The 22,785-nt window shown below is 37.5% G+C and overlaps 1 protein-coding gene across 1 annotated transcript in view; it reads right to left on the reverse strand.

The window, feature by feature from the left end:
• Positions 1 to 22,785, reverse strand: part of LOC124119420 (SCY1-like protein 2) — a 328,929-nt gene that overhangs the window by 59,001 nt on the left and 247,143 nt on the right. The window contains exon 14 of the mRNA XM_048399279.1: positions 19,116 to 19,234. Coding sequence (XP_048255236.1) covers positions 19,116 to 19,234 — 119 coding nt within the window. The remainder of the gene's footprint in view (positions 1 to 19,115; positions 19,235 to 22,785) is intronic.

A 22,785-nucleotide genomic window follows, 5' to 3' on the forward strand; every position in this document is an offset into this window, starting at 1 on the left:
CCAACAAAATCTCCCAAAGGGTGTGCGGAAAGTTGTGAGGAGTTAGCAGGATTCTTCGATGTGCATGGGCCAATATCCCGCTTTTGCATCAAGTTTTGAGAAGAACTTGGCTTTGGCGAAAGTAGGGTTTAGCTCTTCTAAAGTCAGAATCTTTGTGGGACATCGTTTCAGAGCCTTGTTGAGATGGAATGGATCCAGGCATACTCTTAAGGACCCATTTCTTTTGGTTACATAAGTGAGTGACGAACACCAGTCTGTGTGTTCTGTAACATGCCGGATTACACCCATTTCCTCCATCCTTGCAAGTTCAGCCTTTATCTTGTCCTTCAAGTGGATTCTACACTTCCTTGGAGGGTCACAGTATGGTTCTGCATCAGGATCAACTTTGCTGTACTGTGAAAGTTGCCAATGGTGTCGAACAGTTCCAGAAAGTTCTGTTTCAGGTCGTCCACTGAACTTTATGAGTTTGGAGTGGAAGCACTATTCTGTTTGGCACTGTCTGTACATGCTGGAGGAACACTAGGCTGTATTTCATCACAGTTAATTGTAACAAGGTTGAGTGTCTCACATGTTGGTAATCCAACTATTGCTGGTCCAGGAACATCTACCACATAGAACAATGTATCCTCAAATCCAGTCTGTCTAAACTGGCACTTCAGCTTGATGGTACCAACACATCTGATTGGTTGTCCATTATATGCAGTCAGTTTCACATTGTTGATTGGCTTGAGAATTTCACTGAAGGGTGTGTCACCATAGATCTGTGTGTAAGTTCGGATTGGCAGTGTGTTGCCAGATGCTCCAGTGTCGATTTTCAGTTTCAGGCGATGTGTACCCTGTTTTCCTGGGGCTTGAATCTGTAGATGTGTGTATGCGGAGTCGCGAACAGCGTTGTCTACAGAGTCCAAACAATGGTTAGACACAGTTATGGCATGATACTCCAGTGCGAATTCAGTTTCCTGTGTCCCTTCTGTGTAATTTTCTTCAATGAAATTTAAATCCTGGCCATTGTGATTTCTCTTTCAACTTTTCGATTGTCGACGATTCTTGGAGCGGTTAAGTTGTCTTTAATTTTGACACATCTTAGACCAATGTCCTTTTGCTCCACATGAGTCACAGGTATCTTTGTAAGCTGGGCAGGCTTTAGGTTTATGTTGTAGACCACATCGGAAACATCTACATTTCTTGTGGTGAATTTCATTCACATCACAATTGTCTGCTGTGTTTCTAATTGACTGTAAGCCTTTAACTTGACGATGCCCTGCATTGATTGCTTCATAGCGTCTTCCCTCGTCCAGTGCATTTGCAAGTAGGTAACCTTTTGGTTGTCTCAACAAGTCATGTTGGAATGCTTCAAATGGGGTGCTAGCAGTCAACAGTTCTAAGATTCTCTCTTGTAACTCTGCATTCTCAAACTCACATTTTAATGCAAGTGTTTTACATCTTGTGACAAACTCGTCGATGGTTTCGTCAGCTTTCTGTCTATATTGCATCAATTCTAGCCTGTATACACAAAAGTTCACTTGAAGCTTGAGCTGTTTCTCAAAATATTCCCAAAGTTTCTTCGGGTCTTCCAACTCTGCCTCCGTTAAACCTGATGTGTTTAATCTACATAATCCTTTATTCTTTAGGCCTCTTTTGACTTTCAGCGCTATTTTCTCTGGAGCAGTTATTTCCTAATCGGCACAATATAGATTCATGGTTTGTTTAAACAAACTACAGGTTTCACCTATATCAGACTGTGACCAGTCCATTTCTGGAATGCGCGCCATCTTTGAATAGTGAACGCACATGGTTTCTGATCGGAACTGATTAGGACATATACGAGGAATCTACTCAGTGTCAATGTTCATTGAAGTGGTCCTACCGGTTTCCTGGGCGACGATCTGCTTGCTGCCACCATGTTATGTTCTCCCTACTGCTCTATGCACTGGTATGACATAACAACAGTTGTTTGACATTCATGTTTACTCACCATGATGGTGATCGCTGACAAGATATTCATTCGCGCAGTGATAGGGCTAATTACAAAACTTGGATTGCAATACAAAACTAGGATCGCGATACGAATTGAGTATTATATATCATGACAGTAAGCTATCATAAAGAAATTCCGAAATAGATTCAAATTCAAAAGAAAATACATAATTTACTATTTTTTGTCAACTATTTACTATTTATTGATCTGGAGAGCAGTCTTCACTCCTATTTGTTTCATATTTCTTCGTGATTGTAGCAATCAAATGTGTAAGTCTAAATCCGAAACCGTAATGGATTTACGCTCGATGAAAACAAACGCAACGGAGAGCGATATAACGTATTGATATGCCATAATAATAACAACATTATATTGTTATTACAAAAAGAAAAATTTAAATATTAAAGATGTTGTTGAAAACTTTCTGTGAACCGATATAATTTTGGTACACGACGACTGTATGGAGGTGGTGTAAATATGTAGAGATTCTAGGCTCCTATAAATGATTTTGTACCCAAAACAAATTAAATTGTACCCAATATACTTTGTGAATTTGTACCTAAGAAAATAAGACAATAGATCTGTAATTATATTTATGTTTTCATGTAGATGAACAGAACAGAAAATAAAATATTTCATCAAGTTCATAATATGATTATGACTGTGATCCTTGAAATTGATTGTTTAGTTTTGAGAGAAAATTGACGTCTTATCACTGAAGAAGAGGCCAGTTAACTTGGTTAAACCTAAGATAGAATGTATTGTTTTGATAGGAAAGTGATATTATGTTAAGTTTAAGACACCAAAATTAATGTAGATCTATGAAATAATTCTAGATAGATCTACAAAATCACATACCCATTTGGGTACCAAATCACTAGAAATTTTGGGTACAAAAGTCACCACTGTACATTTCAACTGGTTTTCATGAATTAATGGGATAAAAAAAATTCGTCTGCATGATTCCTTTACTCATTTTAAGACAATAATTTGTTTTACATAACAAAACAGGCAGATCTACACGGATCACGTTTTGTCCTAGAAATATATAAAAATGTGAAAAATATGGACACTTCAGAAATGAGGGCTTATAAAGTTATAATTCTACCTAACTTGTCACATAGTTTGACTTAGGTCCCCAAGTCCTTATGAAAATCTTCTTTTTTTATTTTTTTTATGATTCTGACATTTCTGGCACTTAGACAAAGAGTATTCAAGGAAAGACAGATATGTTTTTGAATGAAAATATGACTTTCCTTTATAATTTATTTTTGATGATGACAGGGGAACTTTTATATACACCAGCTGAGGAAGTTGTGATACTGTGATTGCATACAAAGGAAAAACAGGTTGGAAGCAGTACTTGTATGTATAAAATAGACCACATAAGGTGAACAAAAGTAAAGGATTGGCTGACTGGAAAAAGGGTAAACATGTACACAGGCACATTTCTTTTCATTCCAACCAGAAGACTGAGATAGCATTTTCTTAGAAAACTTAACAGCTTATGTGCCACCATGGTTCTTGTGATATTAAACAAACAAAAATGTCATGTACTGTTACAAGTACTGTTACTGCAATTAATGTATCATATTCCTATTAAATTATATTTCTGAATTGTTTTATTTGGAAACAAACCACTTAATGCACATGATTAATGTCCATATGAGTTTAGTATGTATATGTTTAGGATTTGATTAATTTATTCATTATTCATAGAATACTAAAATTAAAATGATGACATCAGAGAGTTACTTATTCCCATAGTTGATATTCAGAGTGAAAGATATTAATTGTTGAAAAAATATGTTTAAACTAAAGATAATAATTGAAGTTTGATCAGTTACAATTTAGAAATCCTTCGTGAAACTGAAATCTGTGAATGTATTCCCGAAAGGAAAACTATCCTAACTGTAATGTGGAACAACACCGAAAATATGTCCACTACATTTCATAAGTAACTTCCCCTATTTTCTCGAAAATTTCGCGAAATTTTCTCGCCACTATTGCGGCACTAACGTGGAATTATTGCGACACCTTTGAGCCATTAACGCAAAACTATTGCGCCACTTTGGAGACACTTTCGCGCCATTTTCGCGATAACATTTTACAAGATCGCGGCACTTTTGCGACACTTTCACGGCACTATCTCGCCACTTTCAGGACACTTTCACAACACTTTCGCGCCACTTTCGAGACAGAATAGTCACGCTATCTTGTGACAGTTGTGCTAAATGTACGGTACAATATATTGTATTACTTTTTTCCTTGACTGATTTTGAGTTACATTTTCCATGGCATGCTAGTCTGCATTATTTAAGATCATGGTGTTAAGCTTCTTTTCCTTTTACAAATACCGATATCTATACTTTATTTAGACTGCAAATGTAAGGTGATCTTGTGGTCATGACTGCAATCACAAATACTCGTACACACATTAGCTGAGGTGATTTTCACGGCAACAAATAAGATAGAACAGAATTTAACACAATCATGTGTCGGCCAAAATGACCGTCAGGAAACCTCATAACCAACTAATGTTTTGTGCATGTCTAGTATCCCATAATGTTTCGTGATAAGTTTCATTCTGAATATAATGTGAAATAGTCTGGACAAAATCGTTTGGTTATTAAAGATTTCCTATGATAAACGAAGTCCTTCACAAATATTACGTCGTTAGGTATTTGTATTACACAGTCACTTGTTCTTGATGTGCGGACGATTATTAACATTGTAAAAGAATACGCTTTTTATTGGAAACAAAATAAACAAAACCATTTCCATAATTTACTTCTTTTCCATTCCATTCCGACTATATCATAAGCATGTGTTAATGAATCATACTCATGAATCAGGTTAGAGCGTATCCACCACAAACACATGTAAATGCAAGTCAGGTATTTGCAAGTCAAAGACATACATGTACAGTTACCACATTGAAATAACACAACTTTATACGAAGCTTCTGAAATAAACTTAGGGAAGAGCTGGTTTCGTGTTTTAGAGGAAGACACTAGAATATACATGTATGTATTAACATAGACTTATCAGGCTGATTATAACTGGATTTGATTGAGAAATTTTAATCAATTAGACATACTTTTCTTAGAATTGATGAGAAGATGTAAATCTTCCATGAACTGCTATTTGAACGACTTCGGGATTTATAACATGGTGCCCCGATTTTGATTTCAGTGGGGGGCACGGGTGGCCCAGTCATCTTAGGGGCTGCGATTCGCTGTGCATAGTTGCGTCCCTTGGGCAGGCCAGAAACCTATGATTGTGGGTTCGTAACCCGGTTTGCCCCAATTAAGTTTCTAGGTTTGTCAGCACCATACCCGTGCTCGTGGGGTTCACCGAAATGGTAAACGTCTGAGACCTGCATCACTTCGGGCTTTCCCTTCCACATAAGCTGACACGCCGTGATATAACTGGAATACTGTTAAATGGGCAATTACCTAAAGCAATTCCCCGAGAGTTGTTGCCTTTGTAATTGTTTTTCCCCGTGAGTACCCGGATGATATAGCAGAGATCTAGACTAGTTCGCGACCTGTGCTGTGCAATTCGTAAGCGCAGTTGTCACTTTTATTGACAGTATAAGGGCGTATGGTCACATTTATCAACAAAATGAAATACAGTTTTGGAAATGTAGGTATTTTTGTGGGTAGCATCATTAATGGTGACGGTGTTTTGATAAGTCACTTGCTTGGTAATTGTGTGATTTTCGTTTACACTATTTTGACTTGCAACACAAAAAAAATAATTCACCTGCCCATTGCTTATTTTATGGTGTTTATATTTTTACAGTCAAAATGTGCAAAAGTTTCACTTAGGAAATTTATTTATAACGCCTAGATATTCAGTTATTTCACAAATTGACTGAAAAATATGCCCATCTTTATTATTATGATGACGAATTCTAAACATTTTTATGTTTGATATCTTCACCAAGTGACTGAAAATGTAAGGATATAAAAAGTACATTTCTATATTGTTTGGATTCAAATCCCAGCATAATTAATCTATTGTGATGTTTTTAAGCCCTTTTGACCGTCTTAGTCATTTTTAGTCAATCTGTTAAATAAATGAACAGATTTTTCAGTCAATCGCCTGAAATATTTAGACATTCTATAGATTGCCTGAGTGAATCATATTTTACACATTGACTGTAACATATACACGCATACAAAGGAAAAGACTTGTGAAAACAACATCTATCGCGCATCGAAGAACTTCTCAACCAAGACGTAGAGGAACAAGAATGATTCTGTTCAATGCTACAGCAAATACAAATATCATAATTACAACCTACCAAAGTTATATGTATAGTTTTAGTGAGCTGCCTTGTTCGAGGAATGCAGCCATAAATATTCACATAAAGGAACAATATTCCACACATCTGCAGCTGTACAAAGAAACTTATTGGATGTCACGTGTCTCTGTAACAATCAAATATTTTAAAATATATTTATCGTTTCGGGATATTATAACCCGTGTTTGGTTTCTCAACTGATCACTTAGTTTGTTACAGTTGTTTCACAAAGGTGTCAAGTCTCAAAGGTCAGCTGAGAAAGCCCACGTGACAACTGTTTTCATAATGTCCACAGTTCTTTAAAAAAATCCATTGAGTTAGATAACAATGAGCAATCAATCAACATTATATCAGCTTTGAACAAAGTATGTTGTTTTAACATCGGCACTTCACGCCAAGATATTGGGGTATTCCGTCTGCTTTAGTAAACATACACATGTAAACGCTTACTTTTGTCAAATCCACTGTGCAAAATAATAGTGATTATTCAATCAACGTAATTTCTGCTGATCCTTTGATGGCGAGGAATGATGGTGATCACTCCTCTTGCTGGGCTGAAACGTGCATATTATATAACATACATTTCACCTCACTTCAAACCGGGATTCGGTTTAAACCTGGATTTGAATTGAATAAATACCCCAGACACACGAAATGCCTAATGGGAACCTTTATAAGTTAATCTGTGTGGTGCCTCCAGTAATTATACCTGTAATAAATTAACTGAGCATCAATTGAATGACGACAAATACACAAGTGTAGGGTTATACCAGAAAACATGGATGACAACAAGGGAGTAGTTTACCCACGCAATCCGAAATCCGAAAATGCTTTCACTGCAGGGATGCTTTTCTTATTATAAACTATAACCACCAGGGGTATTTCCAAATAACGACATCCGATGAGCTTCTGTCGTTCTTTTTGTCTGTTTGTTTAGGTTGAAGAAATTTATTAACATGCGCCCTTTGTCCAAATCTTCATAGATCACGGGTAACCAATCAGTGTTGAAAAATGCGTAAAACAAATATTGCCTACAAATTTATTTAGCTGTCCTTGCAGACGGTAGCCTAGTCTCGTCACACTCAGTTGCATTAGCGAGCAAAATCGACTCACGGCAGCTGGTGTGCCCAAGCGGCCAATGTCAGACTGCCGAGAAGAAGCTAGAGATTAGCGGCTTTAAACCCAACTCACTCACTGATTTCAGTGATTCATTCTGATAAGTAGTGCCCCTTCTAACTATTCACTTATTATACCTGTTGTCAGTGTTAGAAACATTTCAATGTTCTAAAACAGATAATTAAATAGTTGGTTCACATACGCATCGACCCGTTGGACGGGGACATTTCGCAATTTCATAAATCAATTTCTGAAGTGGTCTAACGGGTTCATTTTGTGACACGTGTACGTAGCAAAAGTGTCAGTTTAATGTAGGTATATAACGTACGGGCTTTGCTTTAAATATATGCAGTATTATTATTACAGAAATACACAGACTTCTTTCTTTAGATACGCATGTATGTGTTTAAAAGAACATCCTTGAAAGGGGCCCGGTGGAAATATTATCTGGGATGGTAGAAGGCAAGACGATTGTGTTGTATTTTTTTCCACTTACATGGAATTAACATTTCACAAACGCCCGATACCATCACTATTTGATAGTGATTTATAGACACATGCTCACGATACAGTCAGAATGCTTTTAGCAGAGATTTTCTTTTGAATATGGAAAGGATTGTGTCGCTTTTATTATGAAACTGTAGCATATTAAATATTTCGCTAACATTGTTGGCAGGTGTTAGTGCAGTCAGTATAGACGCTTGAATTTCGAAATATACCATTTGAAGTTTGAATCCATCTGTCGGAGAAACATTTATAGCTTATAACAGGCCAATTGGACATATCCGATAACACATCGCGAGTAATCAGAACCTCTCTTACTTTCTTAAACATATGTTCGAGCTCAAATTAATGAATTGAACTGTTAAAATATCAAACGATGCATGGAACGCATGTCGCCAATATCTTCTCTATCCAGGGAATATTTACCAGAAACAGTGTCAAAAGAAAACCAAATCACTCTATTGCGAAAAGCGTTTTTGTAAAACGATAGCCAATGAAGCGTGTTGATTGGTAAAACAATAGAGGATTATAGGGGCCGTCTCACAGGCAAGTGAGCGAAGCTCATGATGGTGAGCAGAGGTTTCAGCTCAACAGGATCCCAACCAACTAACCAGGTCGAAGGCTGACATTCTAATAAAAGAAAGCGGGGTCCGACCAGACATGCATTTATAGACGGAACAAAAAGCTACAGAAACCCTTGTCATGCAGCTGAATGCCGGGGGTCGCCTGACACCTAAGAAGAAAAAAAGAGGGCGCCTTATAACGCCCTGCAGACCACCCAACACCTGCTATGGGTGGCCAAGCAACCATTCAGCAATATCATGACACTGTGTCAAATTATGTTTGCTTGTAAATGTAAATGTGCTTATTTAGAAAGAGCAACATATGTACATTCGTATTTGAATTATCGCTTATGTATCCTTGACATGATCATCATGCTTGTGACAACCGTTACGTTCATGCGTAGCGGTAGTAAACCCTCCATTATATCTAAAATGTTAACTGTTCTTTAAACACGACCAGGTGCTATAAGCGTACTCATAGACAACAAAGGCACACATTTGAACCGACTGTCGACGCTCATTCATCGTCATGTATATCATGAAGTAATTAGGGTATTGTCATAAAAGCTTCGCGCCCATCTGTTAGTGAGACTACATCGTTTCCGATTACATAAGCTTTGTATTTATATGTTTATCGAGACGAATCAAAGTACGTGAGGGCTGTAAGAATGTTTTAATGCCTCACCGTCACACGAAATGAAAACCGGAGTCACTCGAATGGTTTAAGTAAGACAGTGACAATAAATAAGGGCGTCATGAGGGTCACACTTTACAGACAGGCGATAGTCAATTTACGTCAGACCTCTATACAACGTTAACATATGCTCCGATTAAATCCGGGGCGCATTCAAATTTTATTGTCTTATCAGCAGCATATTGGGTGAATTATAACTATAACTGTCGGATGCTAAACATAAGTTGGGGACATAATCTAGAATATTTAAGACTTTAAAAATGATAATTTAGTTGATTTTATTTCGATAATAATTTTTGTTATTATGAATACCTCCTTAACGAATATCTAATATCCGAAAGGAGATTGCAGCTCGCTTTAAAGTGAATTCTATCCTCGGCAGTTTGATTTTTGCAATTTTTGCATATACGAATGCTGGTCACCACTCCGTAACAATTGATGCGATGGTATTTGTGGATAAGCCTTCAAATGTTATTACTGTAGAATATTACTTTTGTAAGAATTATGAAGTGGACATTTGGAGGCGTTTCAGGATATCTTTCATGATGTGTCTTCTAGCATTCACCACTAATTATAACAGGATATTGGAAACATGTATAGACTGCCTAGCTGTAGATAGGATTTGTGATCTTAACAATTACCGGGTGTGACAAAGTAAACATGATCTCATTAGGGATATCAAGGGTATCAGTTTAATATTAGAGGACGTTGGTAGTGAATATGTAATAGCATGTCGATTTCTAATCCTTTCTTTCTCTGTGGGTAATCCTTTCAACCTGATGAAAGGAGGTCACTCAACCAGTTCGTGCATTTTTTTGTCAAATGTGTCTTTAAATGAAGGACAGCTGAACAAAGAGTAAAATCTATTTCCCATGTCACTTCCAGCTGGTGACATGTAGTGAACTTGACATGTGATGATGACTTTTCATGTTTATATTATAATAGTTTGTCAAACTGTAAATGAAACTGTAATATAAATTATTAATATATTCAATGTGAGGAAATGTCAGTACAGGATAATGTCCGAGTAGGGGACTGTCAGTGTGGGGGAAATGTCCTACACTCCTTAAATATATGGTGTGGTACATAAAAAATGAGCCAACAATCCCGCGTTGTAAATGCTTATTTTAGAACGTAAGATGTGGCAATGAGTATGATAACCTTTTTATTCAGATCTTCGGAGAGGCAGCAACAGAAGCCAGCACTTGCTTGTTTTGTCCTATCCGTTTTACAAAACGTTCTAAAACAGTGTCAAACCATACCTACATTGTTTTGTGTGATGGATGATACAGGTACATGTTATCTCGTCTTCCTAACATTCACTTACTTGATTAGTGCAGGCGCACACGTATAACTAAACACAACGACATGAGAAACATATTTTCATGACCTGTAGCCAAGAGTTCCTTGTCAATTGTAGCCCTCCCTCCTTTAGTGAACATTAATAAACAACCGGTATCGATACATAACATGTTCTCTGGTCTCGAATCCAACGTAACAAGTTAATTAAATACTGCGTAGCAATCCTATTTCAGTGAAGGAATGGTAAGAACAAGACGACAAAATGACTGCATAGTGTAATGTGTTTGAAGTCATTGTTCTATATTCTAATCAAACACGATACCACAGGATATGTGAGATGTTGCTGACGAAGAAATATGATCTTGTGTCAATTCAATTCAATTCTTTATTTCAATTCAATTCTTTATTTTTCAGTATAGCCATAGGCCCACGTACAAATACTCACTAAAAAAATACGGTATAGATATTGTGTCGCAAATAGATGGTAATCCTTGATCCTCGCACAAACCTATCGATATCGTTCATATCTGTTGCGCTTCCGTCCTAACGACCATGAGTATTACATATGTTCTTAAATGTAAAAACGTCTTAAATGCCACTGGTTAACGCTACTATTCAATTGCCTGCACAGCTGAATCTACCCTACTCCTAATCAATACAATTTGCTGGAAGGTGGATTTCATCCTCCACGTTTATGATGTTATATAACGCATGACTCTTCCTGTTATTTCGTGCACCTGCTTAGCATTGTGAGAAGACAATGTAATTAACTATCCGAGTTGTCTCGCTATAAGTTACATAATAAACTGTGGGGTGCTTTTTTTATTGGAGTAGATATTCTGAGTATATTCATTGTGAATAATGCTGCAGTCTGGTTCGCTCTCGAATGTCTAGAGAATAAAGAATTCATCAAATCACAACTATATCTGCAGACCCTGCCACCAAAAACCCGAATCCTTTCAGATTCATTAAGTGGGCTCCAGGCTATAAAAAAAACTAAAACACAAAAAAGCGCCCAAAACTAATGCAACAGATAATTAAAAGCACCAACAATCTACGTATACTAGGTAAAGACATAGAAATAGTACGGATCCCTGCCCACGTTGGAGTGTTTGGCAACGAACACGCAGACAAAGCAGCCAAATCAGCACTAAAATTAGAAGAAGTAAGCATCAACCTACCAATGTACAAAAATTAAATTAAAAGTAACACAAAAGTGGCAAAATAACTATTAGAAATAACTTAACTACAAACAGGCCACACTAAGTTAAACTCCCACCTACACCAAATTAAAAAAACACCAATCCGGGAAATGCCCCCACTGCAACTTAAAAGAAACTCCTGAACACGTAATACTATATTGCACACAGTACCAGCAACATAGAACAACACTCCAATCCACACTAAACTGCAACAATCAAATGACACTAGCAACGGTACTAAACCCCCTAAATGACTTACAAACCTTTAAAGCACTAGGCATATATCTAATCAAAACAGGCCTACTCGGCCACATCTAACAAAGTACAACAAACAAGCTGCCAATAAATCTTAAAATTCTAAACCTACAAAAACACACTTAGAACTACAAGTACTAAAACTACCCCCCTAGGTTGCCCCACCTTCTAGGACATACCCTTTTCGACCAAACACTAAATGGCCTGGCGGGCCCGTCCGCGAAATACGCATGTGTCGGAAAGCGCACGTTAAAGTCCCAATTTAAGTAAGTAAGTAAGCAGACCCCGCGTATCTGAGACACTCGACATGTGTATACATGCATCAACTTTTGCACAAACCAAGTGTAGCAGTAGTTTGTCTGATTAACGAGCAGAAACTCATCTTAAAACTTACCACTATGTGGAACAGATAAACAACACAGTATTTGACCTATCATTTTAAAACCGTCTATGTATCATGTCTTTGAAAATCATTTACAAGTTCAACACATAAGGAAGACATCTTTAATTTGGGGAACACAATGTTTCGGAGTGTATACTTACTCCTTCACCTGATGAAGGAGTAAATATTACTTCGAAACATTGTGTTCCTCATAATAAAGTTACCGGTACCATCCATAAATTCTCTTCTTTACATGTATGTATCATCCGTGTATCACCTGGTTTCTACTTAGTTTTGAGGAAAGTTATTCCGTTTTCATAAGCACATCAAACCGAAATGTATTTTCATATATCCTGAATGCTAAATGCTAAACAGAGACTGTGATGGCCACTGTTAACACTCAGCATTTCAGGCATTTACGGACGAACGCAAGTCCTTATTGTGTATGAATCAGATGAACTGAGGACCAAAATCGGGGTGAATCTAGAAAAAAAGTGTATTCAGGCACCACTGGGAATTGCGTTCTCATACACTACTCCAGATTCCGAAGACTATTGATAACTTATACAAATGAGTTACACACATCAGGGAATATAAACATTTGTCAATGAATTTCTTATTGATTAATATAGAATAGGTCATGCATCCTTGCGGAAAAAATACAGTTTTAAGAACATATCCATTTAAAGCTTTATACTGTTAATGGACCTACCACCTACACCTCTTTAAATATAACACGAGCAACAGGCTTATACCAGTATAGCTCCAGGTTAGATTGAACATACATCCGACATACTCGTACATGGGGAAGTAACGCACGACAGCATTTCTGAAGTGTACATGCACTGTACCAATATGGCACCACTTTCTCGGCACCATTACCGACTTTTGTGACACTATCGCGCCACTTTCACGGCACTATCGCAGCACTATCACGGCACTTTTGCGCCACTTACACGAAACTTCGCGGCATTAGGGCGCAACTTTCGCAGCATTTTCTAGCCACTTTCGCGGTATTATCGCGCCACTTTCGCGATACTTTCACGGCACTTTCGCGAACATATAGCGAAATAGTTTCGTGATACAGGGGAAGTGACTTTTGAAATGTAGTGTAAGTAGCATTTTATTGCTTGGATTATATATACCCTATCATATTCAGCAACGCGGGGGGTGTTATTTTAAAACATGTTTTGTCAAGCCCTTTTTCGCGCACCTGTTGTAGAGGGTTATCTTGCTGATCGACGATATCCATAGACGTATTACGTGGGATACACTTGATGTAGTGAAACTTAGCAGCGTGTACATCGCAGAAATATGAATCATGTCCCATTTATATTCACCTTAACATTGAATGGTGATTCTTAAATATCAACAGAAGTTCAAATAAAAGATACCGAGAAACTTGCATGTGGCATGTTGATTTATCGTCTACCGTTTCCGGGTCACGGGAGCATGTAAGGTCAAACGGATTAAATAATATGCGAATTATATCGTCAAAGTCACATTTTTATTTCATGTTAGTGGTGATTACTGATACTGTGTATCGACTTATGTTTTTGCTGTATGTGATAGGCGAACTATTTCAAAATTTACAGTAATTGTTTTGTTACGAAAGATTATCAGCAGACTACACCTGTCTGTGACATCACATCCGGTGACTTTTGCACTTATTGAAATAGTGCTGCCAGAATTCACTATCTTTATTTTCGTTTTTCTCTCGTCATATTAATTGGAATATGACGAATAATACATTCTTCGATTGAGATCGTCAACTTTCGCCAAGTTATATTTATAAAGGCAATGTAAACTTTGTTGATATTAAAATAGCAATAAGTTATGCGGAGGTCAAGCGAAGCGCGCCATGTTTGATTTTAGGACGTCCGCTAGCATCATGACACGGGTTGTTTATCACTGTATATCGAAAATATTCAACCAAAATGCTTGAAATTAGGATTAGTGAATATTTATAAATCATTAATTGTTTCCCCTTAAATTTCATAACATGACACGTCAGATTAACCCAAATATTCTTATTTCTGCAACCGACATGATGACCTCGAAAATTAAGTTATTTTTCTGTTTAACGTTTAGATAATAAATTTACTGAAATGGTTCATAATTTACCATCACGCTGTTATTTGCCAATAAAAAAAACCGAAATTTTACTCAATTAAAATTAAGATATCGGAGATATGATTATTGAAATCATTTTGCACAAATGTTAGGATATTAAAAGGTTCCTAGCATGAAATGCAAACCACCTTCAATAACGCAATTCAGGTATGTTCAAGAAAATTTACAAATTTTGTGTTCGCTTTGGTCTTAACCTTGGTATGATTGAAAATATCGGGATATTTTTATATAGCACTGTGTAGTTTTCTATCAGTAATAAATGTGCAAAATATTTCTTCAATTGGCCCTTGTTTAATGAGGCACCAACTGTTTGAAATCACCCACCCTCTTTAGAGCGCCTTATGCTAAAATTAATCCAGCAGGAAGGGGTAAGAAGTGTGAAAGTAACTCAGCAGGCTAAAGGTTAATCGGTTATTCTCTTGCCTTCACTGATTATTTTTTTGTTCTGTGGTACAATGTTGCTCTGCTCGTGTATTTTCTTGTAAACTTAGCCGGAAACAGCAATAAGCTGTACAAACGTTTTCTTGGAATCTACTGGTGATTCAATCAAGACACACCCAATGATATAACTTACAGGATTTTAATTCAAGGATCGGCAAAAATTGTATCTGAAACTATTTTCTTTTTAGGAATAATATATTCCAATATCTTGTTATTTTAGTTGCACTTTTGCTAAATATATTTAAAATAATAATAACCCTAAGCGTAGCTGCTGATCGCTAATGCCGGTTATTTTTTTCACATGGAACAATTTGACCATTAACCGTCGAGGCTCCCGTGCAGGTGATCGCGAAAACTTTGTGTTTACATAGAATCGTCAAACTATAACAAATATGACTTTTAATGAGTCAAAGTATGGCATTTATAATATATGTATCCATTCTCTGTCAACTAAAGTTCGTTTCAAGGCGTCAATAATGATAATCTGACCATGGTTGCTGTTAATAACAGTGAATTGTGCAATCTTCCGATCGCTTCACACACGATTTTGCCAAAATTAATTAGAACAATATTATAAGGAATTTTGAATAAAATTTATGAAATTAATTACACACATAAGTCCAGATATATAATGAAAACTTTAGCCAGACAGTATTATGACATGATTAATTTGCGTACTTCAGTATGGATTTGTTGACATGGTATTTCCGGTGTTACGTGCTCACGGTAATGTCTTTGCGTTGGGGGGAAAAAACTCATTATTGCATGTATAATGCGCACCCCCTTCAACACAACTGTGTTTTTTTGGAAAAAAAGTGTGCACTATACTCAAGAAAATACGGTACTAATATCATGAGAGGGCATCGACCACCTTGATGAGAATTGAGCCCCAAGACATTGGACTGCTTCATTCCATTTGCATTGCCCTTTGGTGTTTGCAATATTGGCTTGATATTCAGTTCATCCCCTCATCCAGCAATCTGTGTGCTTCGGGCAACAAATGTAAAGAGGATGTATAAAATGGTGTAGATATGGTTTACAGCAAATTAGCTGCCAGCTTGTTAGGGTGATTGACATGGTCAAAACTAATTTAGCCAAGTTTGAAGTGAACATTGTTGAGCCTCATCTGTGATCTAAATATGGCAGTGGATCAGGAACCAGTGAACAATGACAGATCAGCAAAAAACCTTAAAGACAGTCAGAATTTCAGCATTTAAATACACATAGGCCATATTATGAATTTGCATAAGCTCTGCCAACGACCAAGACACTGATCCACATTGGATGAGCCGAAAGTTTGAGACTGGAAGCAGGTGACAAACCTTTGTGTACAATTACAGATGTTGTGAAACCTCAGCAGCTTTAAACAAAATATTTAGGTCCTTGACCCTGGAGTGTAAGATTGAAAATGATTTGGAAAGCTTATAGGAAGCCACACATGTTGAGGAATCTGAATTGATAGTTGGACAATACACAGAAAAGTCAGAGGTATAAATGAGAACCCGGGGGGAAAGTGTTGACCAACAGAAAGGTAGCAAGGGAAGTCTGAATATCCTTTACAAGTACATGTGACTGAGTTTTTGACAGACTCAACCTCTCAGGCCAGGCTGAGACATTTTGTTTGTTTGTGTTTTAACACTCCACTCAGCAATATTCCAGCTATATGATGGTGGTCTGTAAATAATCCAGTGATTGACATTACAAGCATCAATCTACGTATTTGGAATATGATGACATGCAACAAGTGAGTGAGCCTCACCACCAGGTCATATTAGTCGCCTGTTACGACAAGCATGGGTTGCTGAAAGCCGATTCAGCTGAGATGTGTCCACAGCAGGGAGCTGAGGAGTAGCATCTTGGACCTACAATGGGACAGGACTCAATCATAACTGAGGCCAAAGCCAGGCCAACAGATGACAGCTTCAAGGTATCAGCAAGCAGGTTAGATTTGTCAGTTCTTGACAAAGAGAAACAATAGGTTGTAGCAGTATCTGAGTGGCCTGGGGATCTGGACACAGCCGAGGACACTGGAACATTTCCTTAGGTCTTGGGTTAGAATGTCTTGGGTCTTTCTGATGTCTTGAAGGAGAAATTAGAGAGACAAATGAACTCTGGTGCCAGCTGGGAAGAATTTGTTGATGAACGGCCCAGAGAATGGTCTCATCGAATGAAGTGTCAGAATGAAGTCTACTGTAAATCACAAAATTACTGCATCACAAAATTAATGTGAGTGTCAACCCCTGGCCTAAAATGTGTCATGAAATTAATGTGAGTAGACCCACCAACATGAACAAATCAGGAAATGATAACTTCAAGACTGTAGACTTAGAATTTCATTATATAGTAGGGGATGATAGCAGTTCCCTTGAATAATATTATCAAAAACTTAACTTCAACTGCTCGACATGGGATCTAACTACAATGAAATCAAAAGCAGGAAATTCCAATAAGGTATATTCATATGAGATGAGAGGTCAGGTCAACGACAAAGATTTACAGGTTCCAAGTGTTGTTACATGAGTAAGCACAACTCTTTGAATGCATATGCTACTGTATTGGACATATTCATGATGTGGGGGATTTGTGTTTTGCTTGTAATTCTAAGATTATTTGACACGTTTACCAAGAACAAAGATGCTGTGATACACCATTGGCTAAAGACCTAACTCCTTGATGAACTTGTGTAAACAAACTGTCCACACTTGACACTGAATTTGGTGAGAAGCAATAAATCTAGTGCTCAATATTTTAATTACATTGTTTATTATGGGCTGTTATGTATTTCATTGTGAACCTGACATGACAATATATGCCCAGTACATGATGTATGTCGCGATACAAATATTGCACTGCATATATTTCATGATTTAGAGTATTTAAATGGACTCTAGTAGAGCAGGAACTTAAGGCCCTGACCGAGGCAGTCCCCAGTGTTTATTCAAGTCTGGCAAAACACATCCAATAATAATGCTTCCATTTTGAAAAATGTGCCCAGTTCTCAAAAACAGTTGGCTGAAATGTTTGAATATTATGTAGATCATCATTACTAAGTTTTGTGCATCAAAGTTGAAATATTACTTTATGTGGAACAATAACTTTGAAATTTTTTTACATTAATGCCTTACAGTCCTTTCCAATCAAACTGATGACATTCCGTATCAATTAATCTGAACAACCCTCCCATCAGCCATAATTTTTTTCTTGGTTTACAGAAGATTTGAGAAAATGAAGTGAATAAACAGTAAATGTACATCTTCTCAGAAGACATATGAGTTGAAATGTATCTGTCATGGATCGCAAACAACAAGCGCAGATACCACATTTAAAGAGGGGGTAGGGGTATGCTCAGCATGAACCGCTTTGTTGATTTTTCTGGTCTAGTCTAGTCAAGTCATATTTTCAGACATAGATCCCTTCCACTATGTAACTGATTGGTTGATTAGTTGGTTAAATGTCTTGCACTAAAACGTTGGTAAATGAGACCAAACTGTTTCTTGAATCAATGTGTGATCACCAGCTGGCCACCCAACTGGCAATGACTTATTGTCAAGATGGTTTTGTGGGTTCAAATCTCATAAACATCTTTCCTTTGGAAGGAAATAGACATTTGCTGCAGATTCTTTGAACTTTGCTTACATTACATGAAGCATTCACAACATAATTACAGTTCAATTAATCATAAACTGTTGCATTGTAAGAAACTTATTGCTGCAGAGCATAAGGATGATCCTAGTGCCAGAAGGTGCAAGATTATCTTATATCCTTATGTTATACACCATTGGATTACATTTTGGTTTCTTAATAGACCTTTTGATACTGACCTTCACAGGTTATTGATCTCTGGTATCATCTGCCACCTGCACCACCAATGTGCAATGTTTCAGAATCCTCCCAGTTCTGGCTATCTCAAAATACCAACCAAAGACTACATCCAGCAAATGGAATCTATTTCTTGGACTACAGGTGACATTTCAGCATCTAGTGAGTGAGTAGGATAACACCTTTCAGCAACATTCCCTCTGTGTATGGGCAAGACACACACTGTACCCAAGTCTTTAGTGTGACCAGTGAATGCCTCCAGCATCCAACATAATTGTGTCAGCTAGGGTCTGGACCTTGTATAACTTTGATCCCTTTATGACATATGTATGTTTAAAAGTATAGCTTTTATGAGACATCTTACTGATATTGGAAGTACATGTATGTATAGATATATATAAACACAATTCCTACCTGTTCCATGCACAGTCCAGGATTGACAGTGTGTGGTATCAAAGAAGGCATCACTTTAGTTGCTATAAGGTTGTGTGTGAGTCCAAATTTCTTATCACTGAGCATGTGTTTGTAAATCCCTGGAACAAAACACAAATGAAATATATGTTGCTTTTTACATGATTTATGTCACAAAGCAGGATACTAATTCATAAGAAAAGGCATCATTGCTCACCAGGTACATTTTGAGTGTTATGCTGTTGAAATTCAAGTAAACTGAAATAAAACAAACACCCTTTGCTATTTAGGATAATTTAGAATTGACGAAACTATCATGACTTTCATAAGACATTGATACAAAAGATTACAACACTTAATTTCCACTGCTGGCATTGTAGTCTGTCTGTCCAAAATATTACCATTTTCTGCTTGAAACAGCATGTTGAGCAGCCAGTTATTTCAATCTTTCAGCAGTTTTCGCATCTTCCCATGTCCCACTGACCTTCTGATCTGAGGTAGGACACCTTGTCCACATTACCAAAGAGGTAAACCCTATCAGAAAGCTTATGAGGTAAGGATGACATCTGTGTGATGACTCCACGCCCTGCTACATATACACCAGTAGCAAGGTGTCCAACAACTTTGGAAATAAAGCACCTGGCATAAGTAGTGTAAAAGTGAAAGTTTGAGAGAGTTGTCAAGTGTGTCCCAAGGCCAGGAACATGCTTACACATTTTACTAGGTATCGATAGTTGACAGTGAAGATGACTTCTTTTAAATATTTGAATACTTTTACAGTTTGATGACAACCCAAGTACGGAATTTCTGGTAATGATGTAATGGAAGCAGTATTTTACCATTTATACTAATGATAATGATATTGTTTGCTATTACTGTTTGGGAAAAAACATTTGCATCAAAAAATCTAGCCAATTGCCTGAAGAATTCATTACAATATTCTTTTTATTGTTCTTTAGTCTGATGTGGTTTGATGAAAAGTAGAAATCCCTTAAAGCATTCTTATAAAATGGTGGTATACACTGGATAACAGAGATGCCCTGCCTTTCGTTGTGTTTGATGATGAAGCTCTGAACTTCATTATCCCTGGGGAATATATGGATGGATTGATTGCATGTCCCAAAACATATTTAACATTAACCTAGGTACACTACATATGGTCTTATGAGAGTAAATGAGAGTAATCAGCATGCATTAAACCAAGGCTAATATGATAAGGTGTAGCACACCTTAACTTTAGGTATACTCCTACAGTTCTGGAGTATCATCAAGAGCAAACATGATTAACACTTCGGAAACAAGTAGGCACACCACCTGTACATAAGGTATACCCACACGGGTAACATATCAAGCATGCTAGCAAACATGTGATGTGACAACTGGAGCATGTTCCATACCCAGTAGGGTTAGGGGAGTGGGGTCACATCATGTGCAGTGTGGGTTCAAGTCCTTTCAAAATGAGAAACCACTGATCCACGACCTTGATCAAAAGAACTTGGGATAGTGTGTGAGGTGGCAAGACACTGGTGTCACTCATGGCAGGATACACTTATTATTCTGTTTTCTGTTGACATGAGAACAGCAAAACTTGTTTGGGGAGGAACATCGCTAATCTTGGGTGGTTTGGGGGCATGCCCCCCAAAGAGAATTTTAAAAACAAGGATTATAATAAGTGCATTTTACATCATTCTGAGAGGATAAATCTGATGCCTTAAACAACCAAACTACCCTCGGTATCATAAACTGTGGAACTTCGCCTTGTGTCAAGCAACAGATCTGCTACACGAACTAAGATACCTTGCCATATGTTTTAATTTCTCAGTTACGGTTTGATATATTTGTGGTTGTGACAATGTAATCGCAGATGCTATCTCCAGACTTTACTTACCCCAGCAGATTGAGAAATTCATGCAGAACCTTGCTCAGTAGTATGGCCTATCAAACACTCCTCTGGGTTTCTGGTTACAAAATCATATGACATCTAATGCTATCATATCATTATCTTCACAGATTCTCGAGTGGTAGTCATCTACCAGGAGTTGATACAGAGATAGCCCAGTGGAAAGCAGCGTGCTTCACACAGGCTACAAAGGACGCTTATCGTAGTCATGCATCTACACAGCTTAAGTTATGTGAACTGACCACAGCAGTACCAGTGCCATTGTAACTTGAATCAGAAAACTTGAAGAACTTCAGACCAGTACCCAATCTGCCTTATATATCCAAGCTTGTAGAATTTTTAAACTTCTGTTTTGCGTATTAGTGCACTCTGAAACAGCTCCATCATACTGTGTTCCTAAAATTAAACTTAGTAGTTATGGACAGCGATTATTCTCTTCTGCAACAGCATAATCTTCCCACCGAACTTCACAACAATGCAAACTAATCTGCCTTCAGACCAGTGTTAGAAATAAATACAATTCTAGTCAGCCATCAGAATTAGAAACTGCAAGCCCTGACTAAACTCTTCAGGCCCTCATTTAATAAAACTGCAGCTTATTGTGACTAATAAATTAACACATAAATTTACTGTAGGCAATTAGGTCCCATACAAATATGAAACTACACGGCCAACAGAAAATCTACTTGCAACGGGCCTATGGGCAGGCGCTTTTTTCGAACGCTGCTTCAGACTCACAATCTTCCGCCAAGTCTTTGAACTTTGCTTTTCTTTGTGCGCTTTGAGCATGATCGATATCCAGCATGGAAAAGTGCCTTACATATGGACTAACACTATTATCATTAGTTGTGATGTAGATGTAGTATTCTTTGAATTATTAACAATGATAACTATTGTTTAATCATTCCTGCAAATACAAAACCTCATTCAGTGTCACAATATACCCAATGGATTGGTTGGTTCTGACATCTAGTAATACCCTGGATAGTTAACAGAATCTTAAAAGAGAAATTAATCCGAAACTCCATGACTCCAATCCAATTTGGGTCTTATTTCCTTCTAAATTCAGTAAATGGGGGTACCTACTGGTTTTAACCAATACCATTCCAGTTGAACTGATGCTTTGGCAAGTACCTGCTTCACCCCCAATTCTGTCCAAACTCTTTTTCGCAATGTCTGTATCAAAAACATCACTTCCATGTAAAGAAGTGATCTTTCCTGGATCTCAAATGTGTTGCTGTCAAGTAGAAGTGTAGAGCCTGAGCAGGATAGAAGTGCCTATCCAGAGGTCCCTTGCCAGCGATGCTAAACCAAAGGCAGGAATCTTGTATTGTCTGTCTCCTAGCTGTCCCAGAACCATACACTGGCAGAGATGAAAGTGGAAATCAGGTACCATGGGTATTATTACAGTCCCCACATCCATTCCTCATCCTCTGAAGTTGTTGCATTTGGTGTCGCAGATGGTAGACAAAGATGGTCTCCATGAGCAACTGAAATTGATTTTGAACAACAGGAAGACTGCATTTTCTGCACAATAGCGTTCAAGCAAGAAGGTGGAGGGTATGTAGGCTGCTGCCCATGGTGTCTGATCTGGCTTGAACAAGGAGATCATGGCAACTATTTTTCTATGAAGCTGGAATCTGGCTCCGATATATATTCTGACAAATCTAGAGGCTTGTGATGAATGTTTCATTATGAAAACACCACATCATTGCAACAGGGCAATGTAGTTAGCTGATCCCTGTCTGGGGCCCCATTGTTTTAAGACACAAT

The sequence above is a fragment of the Haliotis rufescens genome, unplaced genomic scaffold (assembly GCF_023055435.1).
Source record: "Haliotis rufescens isolate VD_foot unplaced genomic scaffold, xgHalRufe1.0.p SCAF_2, whole genome shotgun sequence".
Taxonomy (NCBI): Eukaryota; Metazoa; Mollusca; class Gastropoda; order Lepetellida; family Haliotidae; genus Haliotis; species Haliotis rufescens.